This window comes from Meriones unguiculatus, chromosome 20 (genome assembly GCF_030254825.1).
Source record: "Meriones unguiculatus strain TT.TT164.6M chromosome 20, Bangor_MerUng_6.1, whole genome shotgun sequence".
NCBI lineage: Eukaryota > Metazoa > Chordata > Mammalia > Rodentia > Muridae > Meriones > Meriones unguiculatus.
In genome coordinates, this window is record NC_083367.1 from 58,290,580 (window position 1) to 58,317,376 (window position 26,797).

Below are 26,797 nucleotides of genomic sequence, written 5' to 3' on the forward strand. Positions count from 1 at the left end.
TTGACTCCTTGCAGCATCTTCACCAATGGCAAGCTTTCTCAGAAGCTATTAAAATAAGATTTTGATCAATAAACTTATGACAATAAAAAAATACCCACTTTTATACATCCCCAGAATGGGAATTTGTGTGCTGCACAAATTGTAACTATTAGGGGATGAGGATTCTGGGACAAATGATTCTTTTTTTTTTTTAATTTGCTATTTTCTTATCAATAAAACATGAATTGCAGTGCCATATCCCCACCTTGTTGTGAAGTTTGGACAGGTGTAGGTTCCTCACCTCATTTACCCCCAGAAGTTTCCACCTCCAAATACTTTAACACAATACTATGAGTTTTCATTTTCTGACACTTGGATGTTTGCAGAACACACCCAAAGTACGGGTACTACCCCATCCTCGTCCATGTTGTAGATTTTCCACACCGTCAGTGTGTGAAAAAGCATCAGAGGGACAAAGAATTCAGAATGCACAATGTTCCCTTTAAAGGGACGACAGGTGTTGGGAGGGGAGGGACTGATGGCAGTCTGTGCTGGTGGTGTTGGTGCCATATTGTCTGTGTGACAGGAGGATGTCCTTGGGAGATGTGTGCTCAGAGCTACATGTACCAGGAGGAGTAGCATAGGGTTGCTCAAGTCTAAGATGCTGAAGCTGCCTTTCTTCCCAGTGAAGGACAGAGGCCCCTTTCAGTTTTTTGACCATGGGTTGTGCCTGAGCAGCAAGCATCCACATGGGCTGCTGGCTCCAAGCCAGGAAGGGCAGGGTGTCACTATAGTTCTGTAGTTGCCGACAAGTTTCTGTTCCTCTGGCCTTCGGTCAGCCTGTTGGGGAGCAGTCAGGTCAGGGGCTTTTGCCTGTTGGGAAGCTAACCTTGATTCTCATGTCCTATGAGACTGGCTGCACAAATGCTATGGTCTAAATGTGTCCCCCAAACTCAGGTATTGAAGTCCTTACCCCCAATGCTTAGGAAGTAATTCAAAAGAGGTGAACAAGTCATGGAGTCTCATGAATGGGGTGAGGTCCTTTTAAAGGGACACAGAGAGTTCCTTCTAAACTTATACAGTGTAAGGACACAACAACAGGGAACCATCTTTTTTGTTCATTTGTTTTTTAATTTATACATATGGGTGTTTTACCCGCTCGTATGTCTGTGTACTGTGTGCATATCTGCTGCCTGTGGACACCAGAAGAGGACATCTGATACCCTGGAACTGGACTTGCAAGCAGTTGTGGACCTTTATGTGGGTGCTGGGAATCAAACCCAGGTCCTCTGGAAGAACAGCCAATGTTCCAGCCTCCTCCTCTTTGTTTTTCTTCCTTTATATTTATCTACTGGGGAGGAGGGACACCCACAAAAGAGCATATTTTGGCAATCAGAAAGTTTGTAGAAGCCAGCCCTTTCCTTCAACCATGCCGGTTCTGACTATCAAATCAGACTGTCAGGTCTGTCGAGCCAAGTGCCTTTATCTGCTGAGCCATCTCACCATCGCCACAGTCTTTTTCATCAGGGTCACCAGCCACACTGGGTCAGGACCAATACTGATGATTTTGTCCGAATGTAATCATCTGCAAAGAGACTATTTGTCACGTGTCAGGCAAACTAACAAGGTTGAAATTATCGCCCACAGCAGTGTCACAGGGGACTCTCCACCCTTCTATTCCTAATCCCCACAGTTCTGTTTGTGGAGAAGCCTGGCTCTTTCTTCACAGTGAAGAGCAATTCCTGCAGCCCACAGTTATCCTTGTGTGTGAGTAGGGTGGGTTTCCTTCATGAGCCCCTCAGATAGACACCATTTCCAACTAGTGAAACCACTGCTTATCCAAGCCCTCTCTGAGGCAACTGCTCCAGCCTAGTGAGTTTTGGATGAAACCCATGGATCCCACTGCGGTGACATCGTTCCTTTCGCACTGAGCTGGGCTTTTCGTTAAGTAAGATACAGTCAAGGTGACAGGACTCTGAATGAAAGCAGCATGGATAAAACAAGCAAAGAAAAGAGCACGAGGTCATAAGCTATGTCTCTTTGGGTCCAAACACAGATCAAATTGGCCTGTGTCTGGGTAGCTGTCTGGGATTTCCCAAGACGCTATACCACGTGGGGCTGAGGTCTGACAAACTGGGTGAAAATGTCAGCCAACTTCCATGATGAGATGTCTGTGCTGTTGAGCCCAGGACTACCTTATTCTTTGTCTTGCAGTGAGTCACAGGCCTTCCTGGAGCTGGTGGGAGTGGCTGGCCACCCCCAGAGCAGGTGTTTTGGTCTATCTAAGTGCTGGGAGCTCTCTGAAGGGGGCTAATGAATGTTAGGGTTCCTATCGCCTGCATCTAGAGGCCCACCCTCCACCATCCCTGAGCAGTCACCTTGCTCTGAGATCCTTCCCGGACAGGTGGGCCGTTTGTCACCTTAGCTGATTCTGTCCCCACGTTCTGCCTTCCATGATCTGTGGGCTGCCATAGCTACTACTTCCAGCTCCTGCCACAAAGCTACACATGTGACAGGCCAAAGGCTTGCTTCTATGTCCATTGCCATAAGGAGCTTCCGAGACACTGTGAGCCGGGGCTGGGCTGGAGAAATGCCCTCTGGAAATAAAAGCCACGACTTGGGTGGCTTCTCGAGGCTTCCAGGCCAGGCTGAACAGGCTGCTTTTAATGAATGAGGAAGTGGTGTTGGGTGTGGCATCCCCAAGACCCTATGGTTATGTGGTAGCAAGGTGTGTTAAATGCGGTTCGGGGTCACAGTTGTTGATCATCAGTGGACAGGCTATAAATACCAGCAAAAGCTTGACTCCAACATGTATAGAGCTGGGCTGTAATTTCCTGTTCTGGGTCTTTGAGAGTCACCTTATAGGACCCTGAAGACAGAAGGTGCTTGGAGCCCGGGATAGCTTGTCATTGAGCCTCAGAGCCAACCTGTCCATACTGGAACCTGTTCAACTCTGGAAAGCTTCACTTATTTTGGGCTCAGGCCACTGAAGGCTGGCCTCTTATCAGGCTCTCCATAAGCCAGTGGGGATAATGCCATCAAATATGTTGTGTCAAAACCAGAGGTGGATGAGCTAAGCCTTTTTTTTTTTTTTTTTTTTTTTTTTTGTGATGATGAATCAGTTCCAGATGTGGGGTTTGGAATCACCTAGAACCCAGGCAGACCTGATGTTATGTCATTTGTTCCCCCCTCTGAGCCATGATGGGGCAAGTATGACTTCCACTCTGTCTTACTTGCTGTCAGCAGTGAAAAACCAGTGCTGACAGGGTGGTTTTTGGAGGGGTCACATCTTGGCCAGTTCATTTCATTTCCATGAACCCAGATGATGAAATATCCCAGATGATAGCAATGTAAGCACACGGATATAAGAAGAACTGAAAGTCACCCCAACTGTATGTGAATTTGGGGTGCTTCAAAATCAGCATGGACCCACCCTTGCCTTTCTAGGGAAAGGTAGCTCGTGCATCCATGTAGAGGTAGGAGGTGTCGAGTGTCCCATTCCTGCTCCGGGCCTTGCTTCTGTCCCAGCTGTCTAGCGTCACTCTTGGCTCCTCAGCCAAGGTTCTCTTTCAGTGTTAGAACCCACATTCTGAAAACCACTTCGTTCTTCTTCATCAGAGGCCCCTCTCACATATGGTTGCTGTAGGTAGCGGAGTCCGTTAGCTGGTTACATCACAGCAGAGGCCACCACACACACAGTGCATACCTGGTGTTTGCCATCCCGTGACCAGCATGTAAACCCGTCAAGGTCAAGGACTTCACCTGTTCAGTTCCCTGCTCTGTCTACTATTCCCAGAACACTGTTGTGGGAACTGTATGAGTGTTTAACTGATGGAGTGGATAAACATGACTTAGTCTTCTTAACTGAATCCCATGGCTCCGAAGAGTTCAACACCTTTGTGAGCATTCTCACACCTGAGAAATGGGTATAATAATATCCATTTTGCGACCAAAAAATAATGATATTTGTCAGGAGTAAATAAAAAGTATTCTTGCCTTGTACCACATAAAAATGGCCCTTAACAGGCTTGCTGAGACACACAAGAAAAGGAATGGGTACCAGAGCCCTGGGCTGTCACCCACCTTGCATTCCAGAAATCACTGGTGTTTTCCACCAAGGGCCAAACAAAGACTGCTTGGGGGTGGGGGTGAGGGGCGGCTTCACAGACATTCGCTGAGGTTTTTACACTTCCTTCCTCCAGGAGCAAAAATGTGGGTAGCTGACTATAGTCCATTAGGTGGACAGGACCCCTTTTCAGAGACCTTTCCAATCATTTAGCTCGTATGTAATTTCCAAGAATCAAGAAACATTCCACAGACTAATAATTCTGAAACAAAAAAAAAAAATTTGCATCTCTCAATGAAATCACTGACCTAGTTACATAAGGTACCTTCCTGCCTCCACCTTTGCTACCTCCGTATGGCCTGCAGTGTGTTGAAGATAGAACTCTTGTGGTGAGGCAGCTCACCCCCAACCCCCATGAGCATGAAGAACAAGCCGCACTGCCTTGAGGAGCCCATCCCTGAGACCCAAGCAGAACAACAGGGACAGGCACCATTCTAGCCGCCCGAGGCTTAAAGCCATCGCTTTTGACCCCCTGCAACTAGGGCCAGGGTCTCCAAACCTGTGAGAGCCAGCAAAGATCTAAGAAATCCGAAATCTGAGAGAAAAACTGCAGCTGCTGGCTTGTGGGTTGGAACACTATTGGTAAGTTTTGTTTTTTGTCTTGAACTTTGGGAAACACTGTGTTTCTGCTGTCGTTGTAAATTTCATGCTTTGAAGGCACAAGAACATTGTAGTGGTCAAATGACCAGGTCCTGTGTTAACTTGTGGACTTAGGTTCCTTCAGTGCTGTTGAGATGGAGGACAGATGCTCACTTTGTTGTGTCTTCTGAGTACCATGAATATCCTACAGGCTTAGTATCTATCCTCTAATGTCACTCCAACCATGTCTAGCACTGGGGGGGACAAAATCTTGCCCCTGTGAGCAGCAGGAAATGAGTCTGAGTCCCAGTTTTTCAGGTGTCAGGGTCTCTCCCCTTTCTATCCTATAAGGGGATGATATGTGGTCTTTTTTGCTTTGGTTGATTTTGAGACAAGGTCTCATATATCTCAGGCTGGCCTTGATCTTGCTATGTAGCCAAGGATAACTCTGATCCTCCTGACACCACTGCCAAGTGCTGAGATTAGCAGCATGTGCTGTACCAGGTTTTCTGTGCTACTGGGGACTGAATCCAGTCTTTCATGAATACTAGGTAAGCGCTCTACCAACGAACTGAGCCCTAGAACGCAACATTTAGCTCAACACAGCCCTGCTATAAGGCAGCCAGTGCTTAGCAAAGGAGCATGGAAACATTTGCAAAAGGGTCTGACTTGAGAGACCACCTCTAGAACTAGAAAAGCACTCATCTATAATAAGGAAAAGGAAATGCAGATTCCACAAACTCAAACCGGCTTCAGTGTCCTTGTCCCCCAGGGATACCCTGGGCAGCGGGGTCTGCTGCAGGGTGCTCCTAAAGTGCCTGGACCCAGAAGAGTAGGGAAGAGTTGGGGCAGAGGCACAAGGGAGGGACAGAGGAAGTGGCACCACCACATGCCTGACAGGTAGCTAAGAATGAAGGAGGAAGCAGCTGGTGAGCCTGGAGCCCACCAAGTGCAATGTGTAAATCCACCGGGGACCATCTATTCGACTGCTCCGGAGAACCCGGGATGGCGCGATTAGCCGAAAGTCATTTTTCCGACAGCGTCAGCTTCCAGGTGAAAGTGACAAACCAGTGGGTTTCGCAGTGCTAGTGGGTTAATGGGTGTCTTTCAAAAATGATGTCATGCTAGGAATATGACAGCATAGCGGGTCCCTGATTTCCCTCGATGTTCTGTCCTAAGTGCCTTCGGTCTCCTGAACCCTGACTCACCTGGAGATCTCCTACCTAATAATAGCTTCTAAATCAGTCCCAGAAAGAGGAAACGAGCAAAAACAGAGACCATAGCCAAAATAGATACCGCAAACCCCTGCCCTCAGCCGGAGCTCTTCTCCCAGGGGAGACCCTCAGGTGTGCCTTCATATATACTGACTCTTATTTTAGGCACAGTTCCGATAAATAGTTCCCAGCCTGGAGAGAGCTAGTGCTTTGGAAGGCTGACCAATGAGGCATGATAAACCCTGAGTTACTAGCAAAAGCTTACGGAAGCCACTAACACAGGCACACCAACTCTGTCCACTTCACACGGGGCCACTGAGTCAGACTCACTGTCTGGCGAGCTTGGAGGTTCATCTTTTGCAGCAGAGGGGATGCACACTTGTCCTCAGCAGAGTCCATGAGCGAAGGTCGAGGAAGTCAAGACAAGGCTAGAAGGTGTGCTCTTACCAGAGCGCTACCAGGAAGGGCATCAAGTGTCATGCTGATTTCCCCCTGTGGAGCCTCATGGTAAATGTGTGAGAGGCTCAAATGGGTAGGCTTTGCTGAAAGTGAGGTAGGAATAGATGTCTCCAGGCACTCAGCAGTTGTCACTGCTGTTGAGGCATATAATACAGCAAGTTCATTCGTGGTTCAGTCGAGACAATGGTAAGAAACCAAATTCAGGCTAAGTGGTTGTGGTACATGCCTTTAATCCCAGCACTAGGAAGGCAGAGGCAGTTCCAGGACAGCCAGGGCTGCACAAAGAAACCCTGTCTCACAAAAAAAAAAAAAAAAAAAAACAAGAAAGAAATTGTAATCCTAGAGACAGGAAGATCAAAAGATCATTCTTAGTTACACAGCCAGTTGGAGATCCGCCCAGACTATAAGAGACCCTGCCTCAAAGAAAACAAAATGTAGAGCACACTTTACAGCAGAAAAACAGACACCCGCCAACCACACATTTCCTTTTACTTGTTAAAATGTTCAAAGAGTAAAAACTCTACAGATGACAAAGCAGAGAGGGGAAAACAAGAAAAAAAAAAAGGGCGGTTGGAAAAAGAGATTTATATCTTAAAAAACCAAGGATAAATCTGGGGTCAGTGATCAAAGATGTTCACAAGGAGGGCAGGATACCTCGATGGGGTTGGGGTAGGGCTGGGCAGACTCACTACAGCAAACAGCCACACTGCTAAAAATGGCTCCCCATGGCACTAGGGACAAGGGAACCTAGTATTCGCTGTGGGCCGCCCCTGTGGTTGCTTCTATATTTCCTTCGAGCCTGTCCTCTTCGGGGAAAGACGAACAGAAGGACTCACCCCTGCTCTCTCCTCCACACCTGCTGGCTCTGAGGTCCTAGGCCAGGAGCTCCAGCTTCGGGAATTAGCAGGGATTTTTGATTACTGCCACCTCGTGCTTAGATGCCACTCAGCCCCTGCTAGCTTGGTGCTTTCGTTTTGGTGGCAGCAGCATAGAGACACCTTCAGAGGCACATCTGGGTAGCCATCGCCGGTGTGAAATTTTCAGTCCACGGGGTCTTTGATGTCTGGCAGCAGCCACGGCTGCCGCTGTTACATTTTTGACCTGGGGCACCGAAGTGGGCAAGGCCCTGCTCTGTAAGTCAGCGTGGTCTTTCCCAGCAAGCAGCGAGGGGGTTGAAGGCTCTACATCTGGGTCAGTGAAGCCTGCAGTAAACCAGTGCAGGTGCCTGGAAAGGACAGGTGAGCAAGTACTGTTTCCAGCCTCGGGGACTGGTGACCACACGGCTAGGCCTTTCACTGTTCTGACACCCGGCTCACGGTGCAACTGGCCAGTCTCATCCAGGGACACACAGGAAGAAGACTTGTAGACATGAAGCTGCTCCTAAGTGCCTAGACTGCACTCCCAAGTGGTTATTTGTGGGCAGATGTCCCCATCTTCCGGGCGGTTTGTCAGTTTCTACCTTTATTTACATACGCTGAAGAGAATACAGCCGTGTGCTTGACACTACAGCCAGAGAGTAGCTCAATTTCAGGACCTCAAAGAACGTTTTCAAAGACTCTGGTATTTCTGTGTGATCCAACCAAAACGTCCTATTCAATAAGGAGCGACCAGCTACTGGTTTGACGGAGCACACATTTAAGAAACAGTGACCAGCTAGGACCCACCGGGCACAGGACGCCAGCCATAATCAGTTCTCAGAACAGCCCCACAGGAGAGGAGCTGTCAAAGGTATTTGGAAGAAAGGATTCCAAATTTGGCTCTGTGTCCCTCAAGGAACACCATGTCGGCTGGGGCTCCCTGCCTGTTGCACCACAGCTTTTTACAGAAGTGAGCCCCTCCCCCACAGCTCGCCTCCAACACTTTAGTTTTCAGGCCTGTGCACCTTCCCTTCAGAACCCAGGCCCACAGGACCTTCCTCTCCAGCTACTGAGTGTGTGCTGTCGCCCCTCTGGCAGTTGATGGGTATCAGGTAATTTGTCTTTTCCCATTGGAAGGCACTGGCCCATGCTTTCCCACGGTGCAGTGGGGAACTGGACTATCCTCTACATACAGGACAATTGCACTGTCTGACTTCCTGGTGTCCCTTCCTCCTTCCCTGAGTTTATTCTGCAGAGGAGCAGAGCGCCTGTATCCCACTCCTCGCTACCATCGCCTCAGTGAGGGCACAGTGAGGGACCTCCTTTCTAGCTTGCCTTTAACACTGAACTTTAAGTATCCCAGGAGATACCAGAAAATCAGAAAGCATAGTCACTCTGAGGCCAGCTTCCATAACGAGAAGAGTCTGAGGGCCAAGTGGCCATGAAAAGTTGAACCATTCTTATTGGGTAAAGGTTGAGTCCTACTAGATGAGAGATGAACATCATGGGTTATTAATTCCCTTAGTTGTCCCCTAACTCTCTGTGTCCATTCTCCATGGTCTTTTCAGCCCCTCCCCCCCAACTGTCTCTGCATCACCATCCCCCACTGTCTCTGGATTACTTTCCCCCACTGTCTCTGGATCCTCATCTTCCAAGTTCTCTTTGCCGTGGCCCCCTACAGTCTTGGTCTCATCCTCCTCCATAGTCTCTGAGCCCATCCCCATTCTCATGATCTCTGCATTTTTATCTCCCACTGTCTCTGAATGTCTATCCTCTATAGTCTCTATAATGCCCATGGTATAATTCCCATGGTGACTCCTCTCTCAGCCTTTCCTTCTCTTGGCCAACTCCTTTCTAACTTCCTCTCTCTACCGGTTGATTGGCCTATTAGCTGAGGCAGAAAATAGGAGGTGGGAGTTCCTGCAGAGAGATATGAACTCTGGGAGAGAAAGAGGAGGGAGTTTCGCCCTGGCCTCTGGGGAGAATGGACGTATGAAACTGGAGGAGAGCCACATGGCACATGTAAAATAGATATGTGGGTAATTAAATTATGAGCTAGAGCCGGGTGGTGGCTGCGCACGTCTTTAGGCCCAAAACTTGGGAGGCAGAGGTTTCTGTGAATTCAAGTCCAGTCTGATCTATAGATTTCCAGGACAGCCAAGGCAACACAGAGAAACCTTGTCTTTAAAAAAAAAAAAAAGGCTGTGAGTTAGTCAAGGAACAAGGCAAAGCTTACGGCCTAGGCATTCATTCATAAATAATGAAGTCTCGGAGTTGATATTTTTTGGGAGCTGGGGTGCGGGAGGAAGCACCCGTGTTTACACCCCAAAGTCTCATGATCTCTGGATCTTTGTTCCTCGTGTCTGTGTGTGTCTGTCTTTCCTGGACAATCTCCACATCTCCATCCTCTGCAGCTGTGGCTGAAGCCAGAAAAGGGATTGGCAGAACATGTGAAGAGAGAGAGAGAGATCTGGTGTTTGCTGCCTACATAAGTCGTTCTCCTGTTTGAGTCTCTGCCAGTCTTCAGATCTTTATACAGCTGTTGTAGGCATCTTCAGCGTTTGCTTCCTCCCTGGAGGGAGCTTCCTCCTACACACTCATACCAAGAGGTGATTCTCAGGCTGCCAAGCATAAGCCATCGGACACACAGTCGCTTTTCATGAGAAGTTCCACCACGCAGATGTCCCTTTCACCGCTCTTCTCTCCTGCCTTCCCCAGTCGCCCTGTATTGGTTTTTTGAGTGACATGCACTTGTGGATACTGCCTAGGCTACTCTGCCTTGCTTTGGTTTGCCCTTTGACCTCAGTCGGCAGCACCTATCCGGGCCTCATCTTCCCACTGTCTCTCTTTCTCTGAAGCCCCTCTCTTCCTGTAGCCCCTCATGGGACTCAGTTTTAACTGCAAAGCTGTGCCAGGACACTCCTGTCACTCTGATTCTTCACAAATTGTCAGCCTTACTTTCCCCATGCAGAGACAGACTTAAAATGCAACCAATTTTCGGCATTGTGAGAGTAGTCCGGTCAGGAGTGCCCAAGACTCTACAGTCCCACAGTCCCTGATCTCCTCCACCCAAGGACCTCACATGACACTCAGGTCTGTCCCTGCTTCCCAGAGGTGGAAGCTCAAACACAGCCCAGTGGCTAAGGCATCGATTCACCCAGCTGTCTCTGGGCTTTGTTCCCAGTGAAACTTTCACATTGACTGTGTCGCGTCCAGAATGGAAAGTGTTAATATGAACTGCACAGCTCCCTACTGTGGGGCTTATCTTACAATATGTACCTTACAATAAATATCTATCCAGAGACACAGCACCATTCACATCTGTGGGTGGAGCTTTGGCCTGGGGCATTCCCAGATAAAAAAACAAATGCACTTGAGTGTTCCCGGGGTGATGTATAATATGGATTTTTTTTGCATTGAGATATGGAAGGACTATTGAGGCAGAGAACACACAGAGCACCATAGAGTTTGAGAGACCACCGCTCCATATCACCTACAAAGGACAGGGAACAGTGGCCATTTAAATAGAAATGTCTGAGAGCCCTGGAAGGCAGGGGGTGGGGGTGTTCCCTGGTAAGCTTTACTCCCTTGGATAGAGAAGGTAGGTCAGAAAAAGTCCCCCTTTTCAGAGAAGGGAGACAGGTCCTCAGCCTTCTAGGTGGTTGTCCCACAGTTCTGGGACCCAACATGCAGGATTTCTGTTTAATTTGATTGGGGGGGGGGTCCTTAACAACGTTAAATCTCTTTTGTCAATTTTTTACTTCTTTCAGGTGAGTCTTTTCTGGGGCTAGTTCTCTGTAAGAGATTTGCTGGGCAGTGGTGGCACAGCCCTTTAATCCCAGCACTCAGAAGACAAAGGCAGGTGGATCTTTGTGAGTCTGAGGCCAACCTAGTCTACACAGTGATGAGTTCCAGGATGGTTGGGGCTACATAGTGAGATCCTGTCTCATCTTCATGACATACAAGGTCATGAAAGGAGTGAGGAGGACTGGGGAAAAAAAGACAGACCAGGCACACACATCTCAAGCAGCCTGGGAACTTGGCTTCTTCCTCTGATTGCCCAGTTAATTCCTGGTGGGCATGCCTAACAGCTTCTACCCCAGAAAGAAGCAGAAACTGAAAGGCACTGGAGGAGGGAAGAGGCTGAGACCAGGAAGAGATGTTTGCAGCGTTTCTTCCTATGGTGTGTGTGTGTGTGTGTGTGTGTGTGTGTGTGTGTGTGTGTGTGTGTGGTGTATGACAGTTCTACGCATGGGAGGATAGTGCCAGAGCACAGGCCTCCCACAGACAAGAGATCCAGGCTACTTGGAATCAAGGGAAATCCCAGGCTCGGCCAGAGGACAGGGAAACAGGATTCAGGAAGGAGGACACTCATCAAAAGAACAAGCTGTGATCACAATGTTTGCAGACACTTCACCTCCCACCGAAAGCCAAGAGCCAGCAAGCAGAGCCCCGCAGCCTTCAGTGGGAAGCTCGGACGCTGGGGGTGGACAAAGATCCCATCGTGATAGCCTGGGGCAACTATGCAGGGCAGACAGGTTCTAGTTTTCCTGTCACACTCAAGCTTGAGGGCAAGCTGATTTAACGCTCTGTGGTGCAGAAAGGTGTAAAACAAATGTATCCAGACTGAGCCAACTGGGCCATGGTTTGTGAGACCACGTGGAGGACACCTCTAGGAAGTGAGAGTGAGGAGCAGTCAACCCTGCTCGGAATTGACCACTGTGTCTCTGCAGTGTTGTGCTCGGCATTTCCTGGACTTGCTTCCTGGCCACCGAGGTGTGAACAACCTCACAGTTCTGTGAGTCTTTTTTTTTTTTTTTTTTCCTCTCAGCCGTAGGCAAGAAGATGCATCTCTTTATCGCATGGAGCTGGACAGATGGCTCCGTGGTTAAGTGCGCTTGTTCTTGCAGAGGACCTGGGTTTCGAGGCCCAGGACCCACGTGGCAGCTCACATCCATCTCTAACTTAGTTCCAGGGGATCTTCTGACCTCTTTGAGCACCAGGCACACATGTGGTACATATACATACAGACAAGCAAAACAAAGACGCGTAAAATAAGTTTTTTGTTTTTAAAAGAGGAGTCTATGACTCAAAGGTGACTATATCCTGGAAATCTCCATAGCAGCATTGATGATGACCCATGAAAGCTGCATTCCTGGAGCTCCAGGCACAGAGCCTCCTCTCTCCAGCAATTGTTACTTGAAGGGGGTCCTTGTGAATCTTGTAAATTTTAGGAGTTTCCTCGACCTTGTAAATTTTGTTTACCTTTTGAATCTTTTGAGCCTCCCTCCAGGAAGGAGCCTCTCAATTCAGAGGAACTAGCTACACAACCTGCACCCCAAAGTGAGTTTTGTAAGGCACTTCCCACCTGTTGTTTCCCATGCTCTGGTTAAGGTAGTCATGGTAACCCTCACCCGCCATCTCCTGGAGGTGAAGAGCACTGCTTTAGGGATCCCAGCTTTCAATCTCACTGCACAGAAATGGAAGCTAGCATCGCTGAAGACTGCTTTTTCCCAATCTCTGTCCCGTGTACCCTGCTCCCACTGCTCTCTCTTTCTCCCCAGTGCTTGAGGTAGGAACCACTGTGGGAGATGGCTGTAGTCTGGGGCAGTATCCTTCCTGATAGATGCCAGACAAACTGTCCACCAGGGCACAACCCAGACCCCAGACCCTGTCTTCAGCCTCTCTGAACACTGCAAATCCTCACACTGCCTCCAGGCGGCTCTAGCACCCTCCCTCCCAGGAGACTTTGATATACCAACACTTGACAGAAAACAGCCCAAAGGCTCTCTTCCTTGAGAAACCACACCAAGTTCTCGCCTCTTCTTTGCACTGCTTTGTCTCCATGTCAGGTGATGGTGGTGGTGGTGGTGGTGGTGATAATGATGATTATTATTATTTTCCAACCTACAGGCTGTAACAGTTTGCATCCAGGCAGATAGGCGTTGCTTTTAAATAGGAAGTGGTGACTTGGTGACTTTCTTCTGGCAATTCTAGCATCTCACTACTCATCTCTCAATCATCACCGCTGGTCGTATCTGTTGACAGAATGGTCCTCACACTGCTAGGACTGGAGCCTGGACAACCACTGAGGTGGTGGTAGCTGGCCAGTCCGCTTTGGATCTCAGCATTTCCTGGGGTGAGCATGCATCCCTTTTCTTTTTTCAGACACACCTTAGCCTTTCTCCTATGGTAGGAATGTCTTGACAGGAACAGTTTCCTATGGGATGTGGGCATGCCAACCAAGCTTCTACATAACATCCCAGGCCCTCTTGGCACATTAGGAGGGAAGCATGTTTTCTAGAAGTTGGCTCTTTCCATAGGGCTCACTGGGAGGTTTTATTCTCACTGCCTCACACCAGAGCTTTGGAGATGGTTTGGTCACTGCTTGTTTCTTTAGAAAAAAATCTGAGAAACATCAGTCTGGAGAGGAAGGGTGTGGGGGGTAGGTGGGAGGGGTGTTTGTGTGTATGTTGTGTGTTGGAGGCTGTGTCTGTGGTGTGGAGGGGTGTCTTTGGTGTGTGTGTGTGTTTGTGTATGGGGATGTCTGTGGTGTGTGCAGTGTGGGTGTGCGTGAGAGCATGTTTTGTGTGTGGTGTGGGTGTTGTGTTTGCGCTTGTGTATGTGTGTGTTTATGTGTGTGACGTGTGTGTGGTAAGTGGGTAAGTATGTGGTGTGTGCATATGGTATATTTGTATGTGGTATGTGTATGGTGTGTGATATACATGTGTATGTCATTTTTGTGTGATATAAGTGTGAGTGGTGTGTGTGTATGTGTGTGTGTGCTGCTGGAAATTGAATCTAGGGTATGACAAATGCCAGACAAACGCTCCACAGGTAAGCTATATTCCTAGATACGTTTTCACTTTTTATTTTGAGGCAGGGTCTCACTAGGGTGTGTAGCCTGATTTTAAATTCACATTGTAGCCCAGGCATTGAACTTGATATTCTCCTGCCTCAGCCTCCCGAGAACCTGGGATCACAGCCCTAGGTCACCAAGCCCAACCTACTGCTTTTGTAGCACTAGGAGTGAGGCACAGACCTCAGGAATGCTAGGCAACCGCTCTGCCCGAGCTGCACTCAATCCTAGCAATGTAATGTTTCCCTTAAGACTTATTGATTTTTAATTCTGTGTATATGTGTGTGATGGGTATGAACACATTAGTGTAAGTGTTCACGGAGGCTGGATCCCACAGGAGCTGAAATTATAAGTGGTTATGAACTGTCAAACGTGTGTGCTGGGAAAGGAACTCTAGACCTCTGTAAGAGCGGTACTTGCTGATAATAACAAAGTCATCTCTCTGGACCCCTCGGAAAACAGAACTATTTCCCTGAAGTTCCATAAGTACACAGTCAATGTGAAATATGAAGAATTTGTTTGAAAACATCCTGTAGAGAGTTTATAAGAAAACCAGTGTTTGAGCAAATTGTGGAATATAAATATAATTATTTTTAAGTAAAAAACAAAAATGTAATTCTTCATTTAACTTGGTACGCAGAGGGACTTGAAGCTGAATGCTGACTTAAGAAAGAAGCAGTAAGAGCTTTATGTAACACGAGGCTGTGGGTGGGACTCTGTGGAGACAGCGCCCCTAAACACAGGACAGACATAGGCCTGTATCACACTTACATTTGAAGCACTTAAAGATTTAATCCCTGCAAATAAATACATGAAGGAAAATTAGCTGTGCAAATAGCCCCAGCCTGTACTCCCAGAATTCAGTAGATAAAGGCAAAGGATTATGGGGACACTCTACCCTGTGTTAAATAGTGAGACCTTGCCTCATAAAAAAAAAAAAAAAAAAAAAGGCAAATGAAATATATGATATAAAAGTAAGTAAGCTGCCAAACAAGAAAGCAAATCACTGGAAAATACCTTCTGGGTTCTTCCTAACCACCAGCTCAAAAGCAGAAGGAACTAGTCTAGTCTTTCAGCTTCACTGACGTTGACAGAGCAGAGAAGCCAGCATGCCTCTGGATCCAGTGAGCTTTTAACACACACACACATACACACACACACACACACACACACACACACACACTAAACACTTAGCATTGCGGTAAGAAAACATTTAATGGAAGACGTTTTAACTAAACTCATTATTGAAGGTCTTGTGGGAACTGCATGGCAAAGTGACCTGGATGGTAGGTGAAAGGCAATGGGGAAGTTTTAGCACTGTTCATAGTCTCAGATAGCCTGCGGCCTGTCTGCTGTGACACTGGCGTGCTGCCTGCCGGAAGGAGCATCTCTTGCGGTAGTAGCAGATGGAAAGCAGTGCCCAGCATATGAGTGGAACTTGATTTACAGCCTACACACAGATGCGCACACACACACAACACACACACACACACACACACACACCTTGTCTTTGCATATTCTTCTACACACTCCTGCACTCATTCATATATACCTGGGCTGGTATATACCAAGAATTCATGTATATGAATATGCACATGCACACACAGACATGCACCCATCCGTATACACTACTAGAACTGTTCATGCAGAGAAAGAAGGCCCTAGGAAACCATATTACAGTACATAAGAGATCAGTTTTATGCGGTGGGGAAATAATTCCTGGTATTAAAATTTCCCTAAAGGAGTAGTTTCTTTTTCAGTGTGATTAAAAGAATAGCCTCTGAAATGTTAGAACCCAGAGGCAGAAGTAGGGTTGAGCAGGCCAGGTGCGTGCATTCCATTTTGGCACCCTGGCACTGCTGCTTTCTTTGGAAGGGGGACGAGGTGTGCCTGCGTGGTTTCAAACCTTAAAGGTGAAAGCCAGGGGAGAGCTTACCCAATCATCTGGGTGCTGGGAGGAGAGTGAAGAAAAAGGAGGAAAAAGAGGGAACAGAGATGAGAGAAGAACAGAGAGAGGGGAGAAGGTGCCTCTGAAAGAGCAGAAAAGCCATTCAATGCTATGCCATCCCCAAGAGCTGGTTTCTAATTCTAAAGCCAATCCATAAGAAGCCAACCAAGGGAGCGGGCACAACTTGAGTGGTGGTTGGCTTTTGCAGCTCTGAGAAACAGGTTCCACTTGGATGTAATGGAGTCAGCATGCCAATGAAAGGTCGTCACTGTGACTTGTGCCACTCTCCCTTCCGAATCAGGCAGAGCAGCACTGAGGGACGCAAGCCACCACAGACCAGCAGGGCATGGCTCAGGGACAGGCTCCAGGGAGCCTCTTGCACCTGCCTTTTTCAGGGCAGCATTTTCCAAAGACTCTCCCAAAGAACACTGTCTGAAAAGTCCCATAGGCAATAGGTTTGTCAATCAGTGCTGAGGGGCCAGAGACACAGCTCTGTGATGTCACCCTCAGCAGCCTGAAGAGCTCCTGTGATCTTTTAGGGACCTCAACACATGGCAGATGAAGTTTTATCGGTTTGACAGACAAGAATTTCAGGTACAGCTAGTCTCAAACAGATTCGGAGATTTTATTAAAGTTATCTTAATATAGACTTAAGGCATGGGGGTTAGGAGAAAGGAAGGTACTTGGGGAAAGAAAGTAGATACACTGAGGGCATGTGGTGGGAGCTGCTCCATGAATCATAAAGAGTGAGACACCTATGTAAGGTCTAGACATTAGCTGTCTGTACCATTTTGGTAGCCCTCAAAGTATATCCTAAAAGGTTCCCCCCTTTCCTTTTGATATGTGAGATTATGAGGTGACCTTGAAGATGCCTTGGGTGTAGTCAGCATCTGACGAAATTAAGCCAGGACCCACAAGGGCTGCACAAGGAGTTGAGCACATGTCCTTCCCGTGTGAATGGGGTTTCTGGTGAAGATTCCTAGAAGACCGAAGCTTTGAAAACTGAAGCAGCTTGAAAGGGGAAAAAGCACACATCCAGAGCACCTACAGGCTTCACCTGACAGGCTTTCCAGCAACCCACAACCATTAGCGGGCACTTGGCAAAGGAAGTGGTCCTTTCCCAGAGCGGGGCCACCCCACTCCACCCCAGGCACAGCTGAATGAATGAGTGTGGTTACTGAGTAATGAAAAGCACAGTGTAAGCATGCACTCTTCTCAAGACCCCATTGTACCCACTCCTCACCAGACAGGAGATGCCGGTGAACCCACCTCCTGTCTCCAGGACCTTGCTCAGGCACGTAAGCAGCCTGGGCTTGTGGGTTATTCTGCTGATAAGCATCTGTAGCCAGGACTCCTGGGTCTGCTGGCGCCTGTAGCTACACCTCATGCTCACCCATCTCCTGCAGTCCCCATTCTCTAGATCCAGCCCATGCTGGGTTCATCTTATCCCCTCAAACTGGCAGTGGTCACCATGTCCCAAGGGCACCTGTGTCACTGTTGTTGAGCTGTCTGAAATTCTTCCTGGCACTCACGCCATCTCTACTCCAGGCAGCGTTCTACTTTAGGGCAGAGTAGAAGCCCCTCTTTCAAGTCATGATCTCTCAAGCCATGATGGTGTCCTTTCTAGCTGGCCCTCCACTTCTGAAGCCAAACACCACTTTATCATGCTTGTTTAATCACCAGGGATACCCATGCCCCTCCCTCAACCCCTAATCACTGTGTAAATCTGCCCAGAGTCAGGTGCAGAGGCTGCCACCGAGCATTTTAAGCCTGGTGGTTTCAGTGGTTTTTGCCTAAAAGTCAGACAAACATTCATTTTGCTGAGCCCTGTATGAGTCTCCTTTTGTGGCCATCAAGTTGGCAGTTCATATGGCTGAGCCTCCTCTCAGTTCTGCAGTCAGGGATCTGATACCAACTTCAGTTGCAGGGCAGCTGGGCACAGCACCCAGAGTTCTCTTCTGGACGTCTAAAGGGCGAATCTGTGCCTCTGACTGATTCAGCTGTGGTCAGACCTTGGTTCCTGCCGCAGGACCCAGATTCCTGCTTTCGCAACAGCTGTCAGAGAGGGCCCTTGCCATCCTATCCAAGAAAGCGGCTTGGCTTGGGGCCTTCACCATAAGCAGCAACAGATGTTTCCATCACAAGCTTTCTTCTCTCCTGTCTCAGGTGAGAGAGTCTTGAGGGCCAAGTACCTTCCATTCTATCTGTTCCGTGTGAATGTTCATCCAGATTCACGTCTTCGAAGACTCTTTTGCCAGGTAAACTGACATGCCCACGGTTTCCAGAGATTAAGGGGTAGGCATCTTTGCAGCGGAGGGTGAGCACAGCACTGTGTGTCAGACCACTGGCTCTGAGCAGCTGGCTTTAACGGAAGACTGAGTGAAGTGGAGGGAGACGCAGGTGGCGGCAAAGTTAGACAGCTGTGCCTGATGAGGTGCGCTCAGTGGGCTTGGTAGACTTCCTATCAAGTAATGACTACTGTTCTGTCTTGCCAAACTTGGATTTTTCATCTAGCTGTTGACTATTCAAATTCAAATATGGGGGTTGGGCAGGAGAGACGGCTCTGTGATGAAGAGCACTTACTAATCTTGCAAAGGACCCGCGCTCAGTTCCCAGCATCCACAGTGGCTCACCACTGCCCATAACTCCAGTTCCATGGGATGCAATACTGCCTTCTGCCAGGCTTAAGAACCAGATGCCTAAGCGGTGAGGAAACATATGTGAAGGCAAAACACTCACGCTCATAAATAACTCTACAAACAATTCTGCAGGTGCAGAATCTTTTTTCAGTTTCCCCCACAACTGGAATGTATATTTTAGATCTGACCCACTGTGCGATTCTGCCCAGATTAGTTGCACATTGATTTGGTCATCCACTTCATCATCTTCTTAGATCCTTGACATTTTCTGCTGCAGTGAGTTTGCCTCTTCCCTGTTTGTCCTTACACTTGATGTAAACAATGAGAATCCCACTGCCGGCCCATCCATCTCTTCGTGCCAGCACACCAGACAATACTTCCTTCTCCTGATGACTTTCAAATTTCAGATTTAATCATAGATTTGCCATGTCTGCCGCGCTTCCTTTATCTGTTGTCTTGTGACCATGACGACCAAGGCTTGGTAGACTTGATGGCTACATGTCAGCAAACATGTGGTGACTCGTTCATTGATTCTAAGGCAGGCGTCTGAGATTCCTTCGTGATTTTCTATGAGGATGGGTGCCAACTCCATACCTCAGTGGTGACATTTGCCTTTTCTGTATCTACTGTGACACTTTTATCCCATTTTTTTTCATGTGTACCGTGTGCATATGTGTGATCACATGTGTGGGCACCTATATGTGCCCAAAGCTGACGTCATGAATCTTCTTCAGTCGCTATTCCCTCTTACTCTTTAAGGCGTGGTCTCTCGAGCCTGTAGCATGGTTAGTGTCACCAGACAGTTTGCCCTGGGGGATTCTGTCTCTATCTTCGGAGGCTGAAATTACAGGTAAGCTGCTGTGCCAATCTAGCATTTACACGGGGATCCAAACTCTTGTCCTGGCAAACACTTGGCTAAGCCATCTCCTAAGCCGTAAGTTGTGAGGCTGTTGACTGCAGTTCTGCCTTCCTTGCCTCCTCGTGGAGTAGGCAGCCGAAAGCGACATTCTCTGGGTGTCTGCAAAATGATTAGGAAGAGCGGACGGGAAGAAAACAGGAGCTGAGAAGCTGCTTTCTCTCATGTTTTGAAGGTGGAGTAAGTGTCATCGAGACACACTTGGTGAGGAGGAAGCACCTTCAGGACGTTAGGCACTTTGATGTAGGGCCCAGTGGGCCCAACAAGAAGCAGACAGAGGGTGGTAGAAAGAGTGACATTCAAGGCAGCTGGCATCAGGCAAGGTGGTGTTGCTTCTAAAGGTGTCCTCATACAATTGCCAACACTGGGCTCCCAAAGTCTTTCTCCAAACAATGACTTGGGGCAGTTTTCTTTTAGATTCTTTTAATATCAGTTTGTTCTTTAGACTATTTCTATACATACTTGTTCGAGAACTGCTGACTTAGGAACATTTAAACACCACAGATAAGCGTATCGCGCACATTGAAAATCCAATGACATGGTGTGTTTGCATGTGATTTTTTTTCCAGGCCAAAATAAGACCCAGTGAGTGAACATGTGTAAAAGAGAATATTATGTGTTGCTTGACTGCTGTTGTCTGTAGGGTCACAGTTCATAGACTCAAGGCTCTATATGTCCAGTGCTCTCTTCTTGGTATATTGACGGTCTATTTATTAGTAGACGGTGTTCTGCCACAGGCCAGAAGAGGGCACCAAATCTCATTAGAGATGGTTGTGAGACCCCATGTGGTTTCTGGGAATTGAACTCAAGACTTTTAGAACAGCCAGTGCTCTTAACCTCTGAGCCATCTTTCCAGCCCCTGCCCTCAAATCTTTAAGGGACAGAAAGAAATATTTAATCAAGAACTCACCAACATGTTTTTATTATCAAACACAAATTCTCCTAACACAAAATTTATAGATCGTATCCGCAGTGAACTAAGTGCTGCTCGGATTGAGGTAACGGGAAAGACTGTGTTCAGGACTCTATATGTTGTGGTGGCCCAGATGCCAATCTGTGACCAGTGCAATTTCCTAACAACTACGTGCACCATTCTTGTGGTAACAATAGTGGTTTGACAGGCTGATTCATTTCCAGGTACTGGGAGTGTCTGGCATTCAAGTAAACTGAACAGTTACCTCCTCACCGACAGCACCGATTGCCCCCTCCAGCACTGCGGAGATCATCGCTTTTCAGAGTTTCGCGTTGTTAGGCCCAACACACTTATAGCATTGTCCCGGGACAGGTGCAACTTACAAATCTTGGGTCCCAGAGATTTATTTCACCGTTGCAATCAGTAAGAGTAAATGAAGGCATGATCGTGCATCCAAACAATTGTCTGCCTCTGCTAATGATGCCCTCTGGCCTGGCCGGGGGACCAGTGCAAGACAGATACCCATTCCAGATCCTTCCAACCATGAGCAACAGCCATGGCTGACACTGGCCATCCCTTCTGCAGGAGCTGGCATGGGTGTCTGTATAGCACTGAATTACATTGTCTGGGGCAGTTGTGCCTGCCTGGTACCTTCCTGACTCCCAGGCCTGCGCCTTCATTCTGTGACAATAGGTCAGTGCCCGTTCTCAGGAGACTCTAAAACTTCTATTGAACTGATTTTACTTGGATGCAAAAAAAAATGTGACTTATCATAGTGGGGATGAATATTTTTCTTATGTAGGGGAGTCTAGCTAGTGTATTAATATACAGTACAGTCGGCTGACCCTCATAGCCTTTAATTCCAGCAGTTTTCCCCACCAACACATGGGGAGAAATGACTGTGTCCCATCTCTACCCAAACCCCTCCAGCTAAGGAACCATACTGACTGTTCCCCTGCTTTGGTCTCCTGAACGGATACAGGACTGTCCCCAGTAGCACCACCCCGTGGTGACCTCTGAGGTACCCTGAACCTTCAGCACCTCCTTCTGTGCTTCCCACCACCTACAGCCCCCTATTCTTCCCAAGTGCTACCGGCCATGCACTTTCTGTAGCCGCTCTTTGATTTCTCTGTTAGTACCTGTCAGTGAAAGGACATTTGCATAAAAGAATGTCCAATAATTTTAAAATTAGCGTTACCAGGGCGTAATCACACACGGTTATTGAAGCAGACGGTCCGGGGTTTTGATAGACCACACCTCAACTCTTCCACTGCGTGCAGACACTGATTCACTCGGCTGCCCCGGGGCCTTCAGGTTCTCAGTTCGGAGCTATCAGATGGACGGTCTCTAAAAACTCAAGTTAGTGTTTCTGCCTCCTGCCGGGGTGAATGCCTGGAGCCCGGAACTGGTATGTGCAGCCGTTGCACAGCTAGTGCCACACGAGGCGCACACATTCTGTCCACACGCTGTGTGACCTCACACAACCGCCACCCAGCCAGGACATCCGGGGCTCCTACGTGTCTTTGCTGACACCCTTGCCTTCCAAGGCCATCCTTGTGGCTGCGAAGGGGCATCTCATGGGGGTTGTGATCTGGCCTCCCAAACAACGAACACTCACCATCACAGATTTTTCTCTACTGCCTTTCAGGTATGGAGTAGTTGGAATTCTTCGTATCTTCTGGATTTGGCCAAATATGGGTTTACAAATGTTATTTTCCAATTCATTTTTTTTTCATTTTCTGAAGGTTTTTTTTTTTGAAAGAGCAGAAGTTTTTAATTCTTACTGAGCACAATTTGTTATTATTACTTTATAATATATGTTTTTTGACATGTAAAATAATTTAAATATTTTTATTTTATGTGCATTGGTGTTTTGCCTGCATGTATGTCTGTATGAGGGTGTTGGATCCCCTGGCACTGGAGGTACAGACAGTTGTGAGCTGCCATGTGGATGATGGGAATTGAACCAGAGTCCTCTGGAAGAGTAGCTAGTGCTCTTAACTGCTGAGCCATCTCTCCAGCCCCTACTTTTTGCAATTTATATGAGAAAAATTTTCTATTCCTCAGGTCACAAAGATCTCTTATGTTTTTCTCTGCTACAACCAATTTGAGTTTATTTTTCCTGTGGTGGGAGGGATAGGATGAGGGGCTGGCCGCTTTTTTCACAATATCCAGTTGTAGCAGCACCATTAATTCTAGATAGTTCTTCATCGTGGAGTTACCTTAATAAAAATCAGCTGAGTCCTGGGACATGGTTTGCCTCTGGGCTTTGTGTCCATCCCATGGATTCCTGTCCCTACCTTTGTCAGCATCATAACCCTGACACTCATGTCCTAAGTCCCACGATGAGGTTGTGTTCTCTCTCTCTCTTGAATTCACTGTACAATCAGAATCAGTTAGCCAATTCCTCTATTTAGAAAACCCTCCAGAATTTTGACCTAGTTCATCAGTTCGTGGAGAAATGCTTAAATAAAGAAACATTCAGTCCTGTGCTAGACATCTCTCTCCTAAATCTACACCCTCTTTTCTCTCAGCTGTTAGGATTTTCAGCATAGAAATCTTGCTCACAAATATTTTGTGGTTTCTTTTTTTTTAATCTCTCTCTTCCTTCCTCCTTTCCTCCCTCCCTTATGATATCTTATCTTTAGATATTGGTTTTGATTTTTCTTTTTTTTTTTTTTTTCAATTTTTCAAGACAGAGTTTTTCTGTGTAGACTTGGCTATCCTGGACTCGCTTTGTTGACCAGGCCGGCCTCAAACTCACAGAGATCTGCCTGCCTCTGCCTTCTAGAGTGCTGGGATTACAGGTATATGGCTCTATGCCCAGTTTGTTTTGATATTTCAAGACAGTTTCGCTATATATCTCAGACTGGCTTTGAACTCGCCAACCTTCTGCCTCAGCACTCTGCTGAGGTTACAGGCATGCACCTCCACACTTGGCTTCAAGCTTTCAGTTTTTACGTCTTCTTGCTAGGGTAGAACCATAACGGCTTTATCCATGTGGACTGTGTTTGCTCATGATGTCAATCCTAGTACATTCATGCTGCATGCATGCAGGTGCCTTCAGAGGCCAGACAGGGCATCACATCCCTGGAACTGGAGTTACAACTAACTGTGGGCCTCTCGACATGGTACTGTGTGAGTTTGGTAATCAAACCCAGGTCCTCCAGAAGAGTGTTCTTAACCACTGAGCCAATTCTCCAGTCCTCCCATCATGAGTTTCTATCCACATCTAGATATCTATACATTCTGTTCTGTGGAATTCTGGGTAAAGGCTCTTGAACACTTCAAAACCTGTGAGTTTTGTTTTGTTTTGTTTTGTTTTGTTTTCTTCCTGATATGACTTGTTTTAAGCCAAAGATCAGAAATTGGCAAATCACAGCATGCAGCTAACCAGCTCTGGTCAGGCCCATCCATTTACAATTCTTCATGGCTATTCCTGAGCCACCAAAGCTTCCCTGAGCCACTGAGTCGGAGCCCACATGGCTTGCTCTCTGGCTCTGCTCAGAAAAGGCCAGAAACCCTGTTAAGTGGGTATTTTCACATCGAACTGCATGTGGGGTAGTGTGTTCTGATGGGGTAGAATGTTCCAGAGCACAACCTGACTGAATACATTTTGCCTTTTCTCCTCCATAGCTTCACCTCTGCTCTCCTAGCGTCTGTGCTGCCCACTTCGTTTTCTGCACCAGGTTTCCCACCCACACCAGGAACCATCATGCATGAGGTGAGAGCCTGCTTTATTTTGGCAGGGAGTGTGAGCTTGGCTAGATGGGGTTGCTTGAGAGCGTTCTGTCATTATTCCTATTTTCACTGTTTTCTAGGAAACAATGAATTCCACAGAGGCCTTCTACGGAACAGATTATGCCGACACAGCTTTCTATTCTGTGCCTACAGACGACTTGCCATGCTCCTTGGAAGAAGTCAGACAGTTCACCAAAGTATTTGTGCCAGTTGCCTACTCCTTAATATGTGTCTTTGGCCTTCTGGGCAATATTATGGTAGTGATGACCTTTGCCTTCTACAAGAAGGCCAGGTCCATGACTGATGTTTACCTGCTGAACATGGCCATTACAGACATACTTTTTGTCCTCACTCTGCCGTTCTGGGCAGTTACTCATGCCACTGGCACGTGGGTTTTTAGTGATGTGGTCTGCAAACTGATGAAAGGCATCTATGCAGTCAACTTTAACTGCGGGATGCTGCTCCTGGCCTGTATCAGCATGGACCGGTATGTCGCCATCGTTCAGGCAACCAAATCTTTCCGGGTACGCTCCAGGACACTGGCATACAGTAAGATCATCTGTGTGGTGGTGTGGTTCGTCTCCTTCGTCATCTCAAGTCCCACATTCATCTTCAATAAGAAATACAAGACACAGGGCAGCGAGGTTTGTGAGCCCCAGTACAAGTCTGTCTCAGAGCCCATCAAATGGAAGCTGCTGGGGATGGGGCTCCAGCTGCTCTTCGGCTTCTTCATCCCGCTGCTGTTTATGGTGTTCTGCTATCTGTTCATCATCAAGACCTTGGTGCAGGCCCAGAACTCTAAAAGGCACAGAGCCATCCGCGTGGTGATCGCTGTGGTCCTCGTGTTCCTGGCTTGTGAGATCCCTCACAATGTGGTCCTTCTTGTGACCGTGGTGAACACCGGCAAAATGAACCGGCTCTGCAGCAGTGAGAAACTCCTCGCCTACGCCAGGAACGTGGCTGAGGTCCTGGCTTTCCTCCACTGCTGCCTCAACCCCGTGCTCTATGCGTTTATTGGACAGAAATTCAGAAACTACTTCATGAAGATCATGAAGGATGTGTGGTGTGCGAGAAGGAAGAGCAAGGTGCCGGGCAAGGTGCCGAGCTTCCTGTGTGCCCGGATGTTCTCAGAGAGCTACGTCTCCAGGCAGACCAGCGAGGTTACCGACAACGACAACGCATCCTCCTTTACCATGTAGCGTGTGGGGATGAAGCCACATACCCCAAAAGCCTTTGTGAAACTTGCGATTACACATGGGGAAAAAAAAAAAGTAAGACAGAAAGACAAGCCATACACAAATATGTATAGTAACCATGGAAATAAAGCAAAGACTTCCTGTGGGATCAGAACCAGAGGGGAAGTGGGCACAAGCCAAGTTTTCCCAGGTGTGCTTGACAAGAAACATTGTGACTCTTATCTCCCGGGGCTGGAGTTCCACACAATCAATTGTGGGGAATGCTGGATGCGTATGAATGTAAACAAATTCAGAAATGTTCAGGAAGGGATTACAGACCTCGTGAGCCCTAGCACCCACAGCACAAAGCAAGGGCATAGCCTGGGAAACCAACAAACCAACAAAAGCCTACTGTAACTATTGCTGGTGGCAGGTCACGAAGATCCTGTATCTGTTTCCATTTTTATCTTCCCAGCAAGCACTAGACTGTGCAGGGGAAAGGCAAGGGTGAACAACCATAAACTGGAACAGCAGCCTGGAGGGGGATGCAGGGAGAGGAACCAAGTAGGAAGTGGAATGCCTGCGCTTGCTACAGAAAGGTGGAATACCTTGAGCTTGCTTCCAGAAATGGAAGTGGTCCCCTGTGGAGCCTGAGGAGGCAATGCTGGGATTCTACTCCAGGCTAGGCTCTGGCTTCCGCAGACTCCAGCACAGTTTAACATTCATCTCATGATGGTAAACTTGGCTTGTCTGTAGTTGAAAGTGCTTTTCTTCCAGTTCTGAAACGGAGCTGAAGATTCTAGTCACCAAGAGCTTCAAGTTAACCTCTGAGCAGCGGGAAGCATACTGGCCTCCGAGACCAAGTGGATTTTTTTGTTGTTGTTTATTTAAATTGGAAATTGAACTTAGGGTCTCAGATAATGCTCTGCAAGTATGTTACCTCTGTGCTATATTCCAATGCCTTCCTGCATCTTTCATTTAGAGAGAGGGTCTCACTTAAGTATCCAGGCAGGTCTTAAATGTGGCAATCCTCCTGCTTCAGTTCTATAAACAGCTAGGATTACATGCCTGTGTCACTGTGCCTGGCTCTGGACTCAATTTGTAGACCAGGCTGGCCTCAAACTCAGTCACAGCGATTTGCCTGCCTCTGTCTCCGGGAGTGCTGGGACTAACGGTGTGTCCCAGCTTCTCAGGCTAACCCTAGAGTAGCTGTACCCAAAGTTATCGTAGAAACAGCGAGTCTCTCCTTCCTCATTATAGAAGCTCAAGGCACTTTGGTTCTTAAAGTGCTGTATAAGCAGATGGCAAATAAGTTCCAGAGATGTGGAAGCATAAACCTCATTACAAAAGTTGCTGATGCAAATGTCAAAATACAGACATGTTCAACCCTGA

General features: G+C 47.6%; 1 protein-coding gene across 3 annotated transcripts; it reads left to right on the plus strand.

Moving 5' to 3' along the window:
- The first annotated feature begins 4,321 nt into the window (after positions 1-4,321).
- On the plus strand, positions 4,322-26,797 carry Ccr6 (C-C motif chemokine receptor 6). Of its 3 annotated transcripts, XM_060373228.1 has the most exons (4): positions 13,005-13,353; positions 18,188-18,279; positions 24,126-24,213; positions 24,311-26,797. In XM_060373228.1, the coding sequence occupies exons 2-4, from the start codon at positions 18,239-18,241 to the stop codon at positions 25,427-25,429; spliced, it is 1,248 nt and encodes a 415-aa protein (XP_060229211.1). In that variant the 5' UTR covers positions 13,005-13,353; positions 18,188-18,238; the 3' UTR covers positions 25,430-26,797. The 3 variants fall into 3 exon arrangements, with proteins under 3 accessions (XP_060229213.1, XP_060229211.1, XP_060229212.1); XM_060373230.1 differs by lacking the exons at positions 13,005-13,353; positions 18,188-18,279 and adding an exon at positions 4,322-4,687; XM_060373229.1 differs by lacking the exon at positions 18,188-18,279.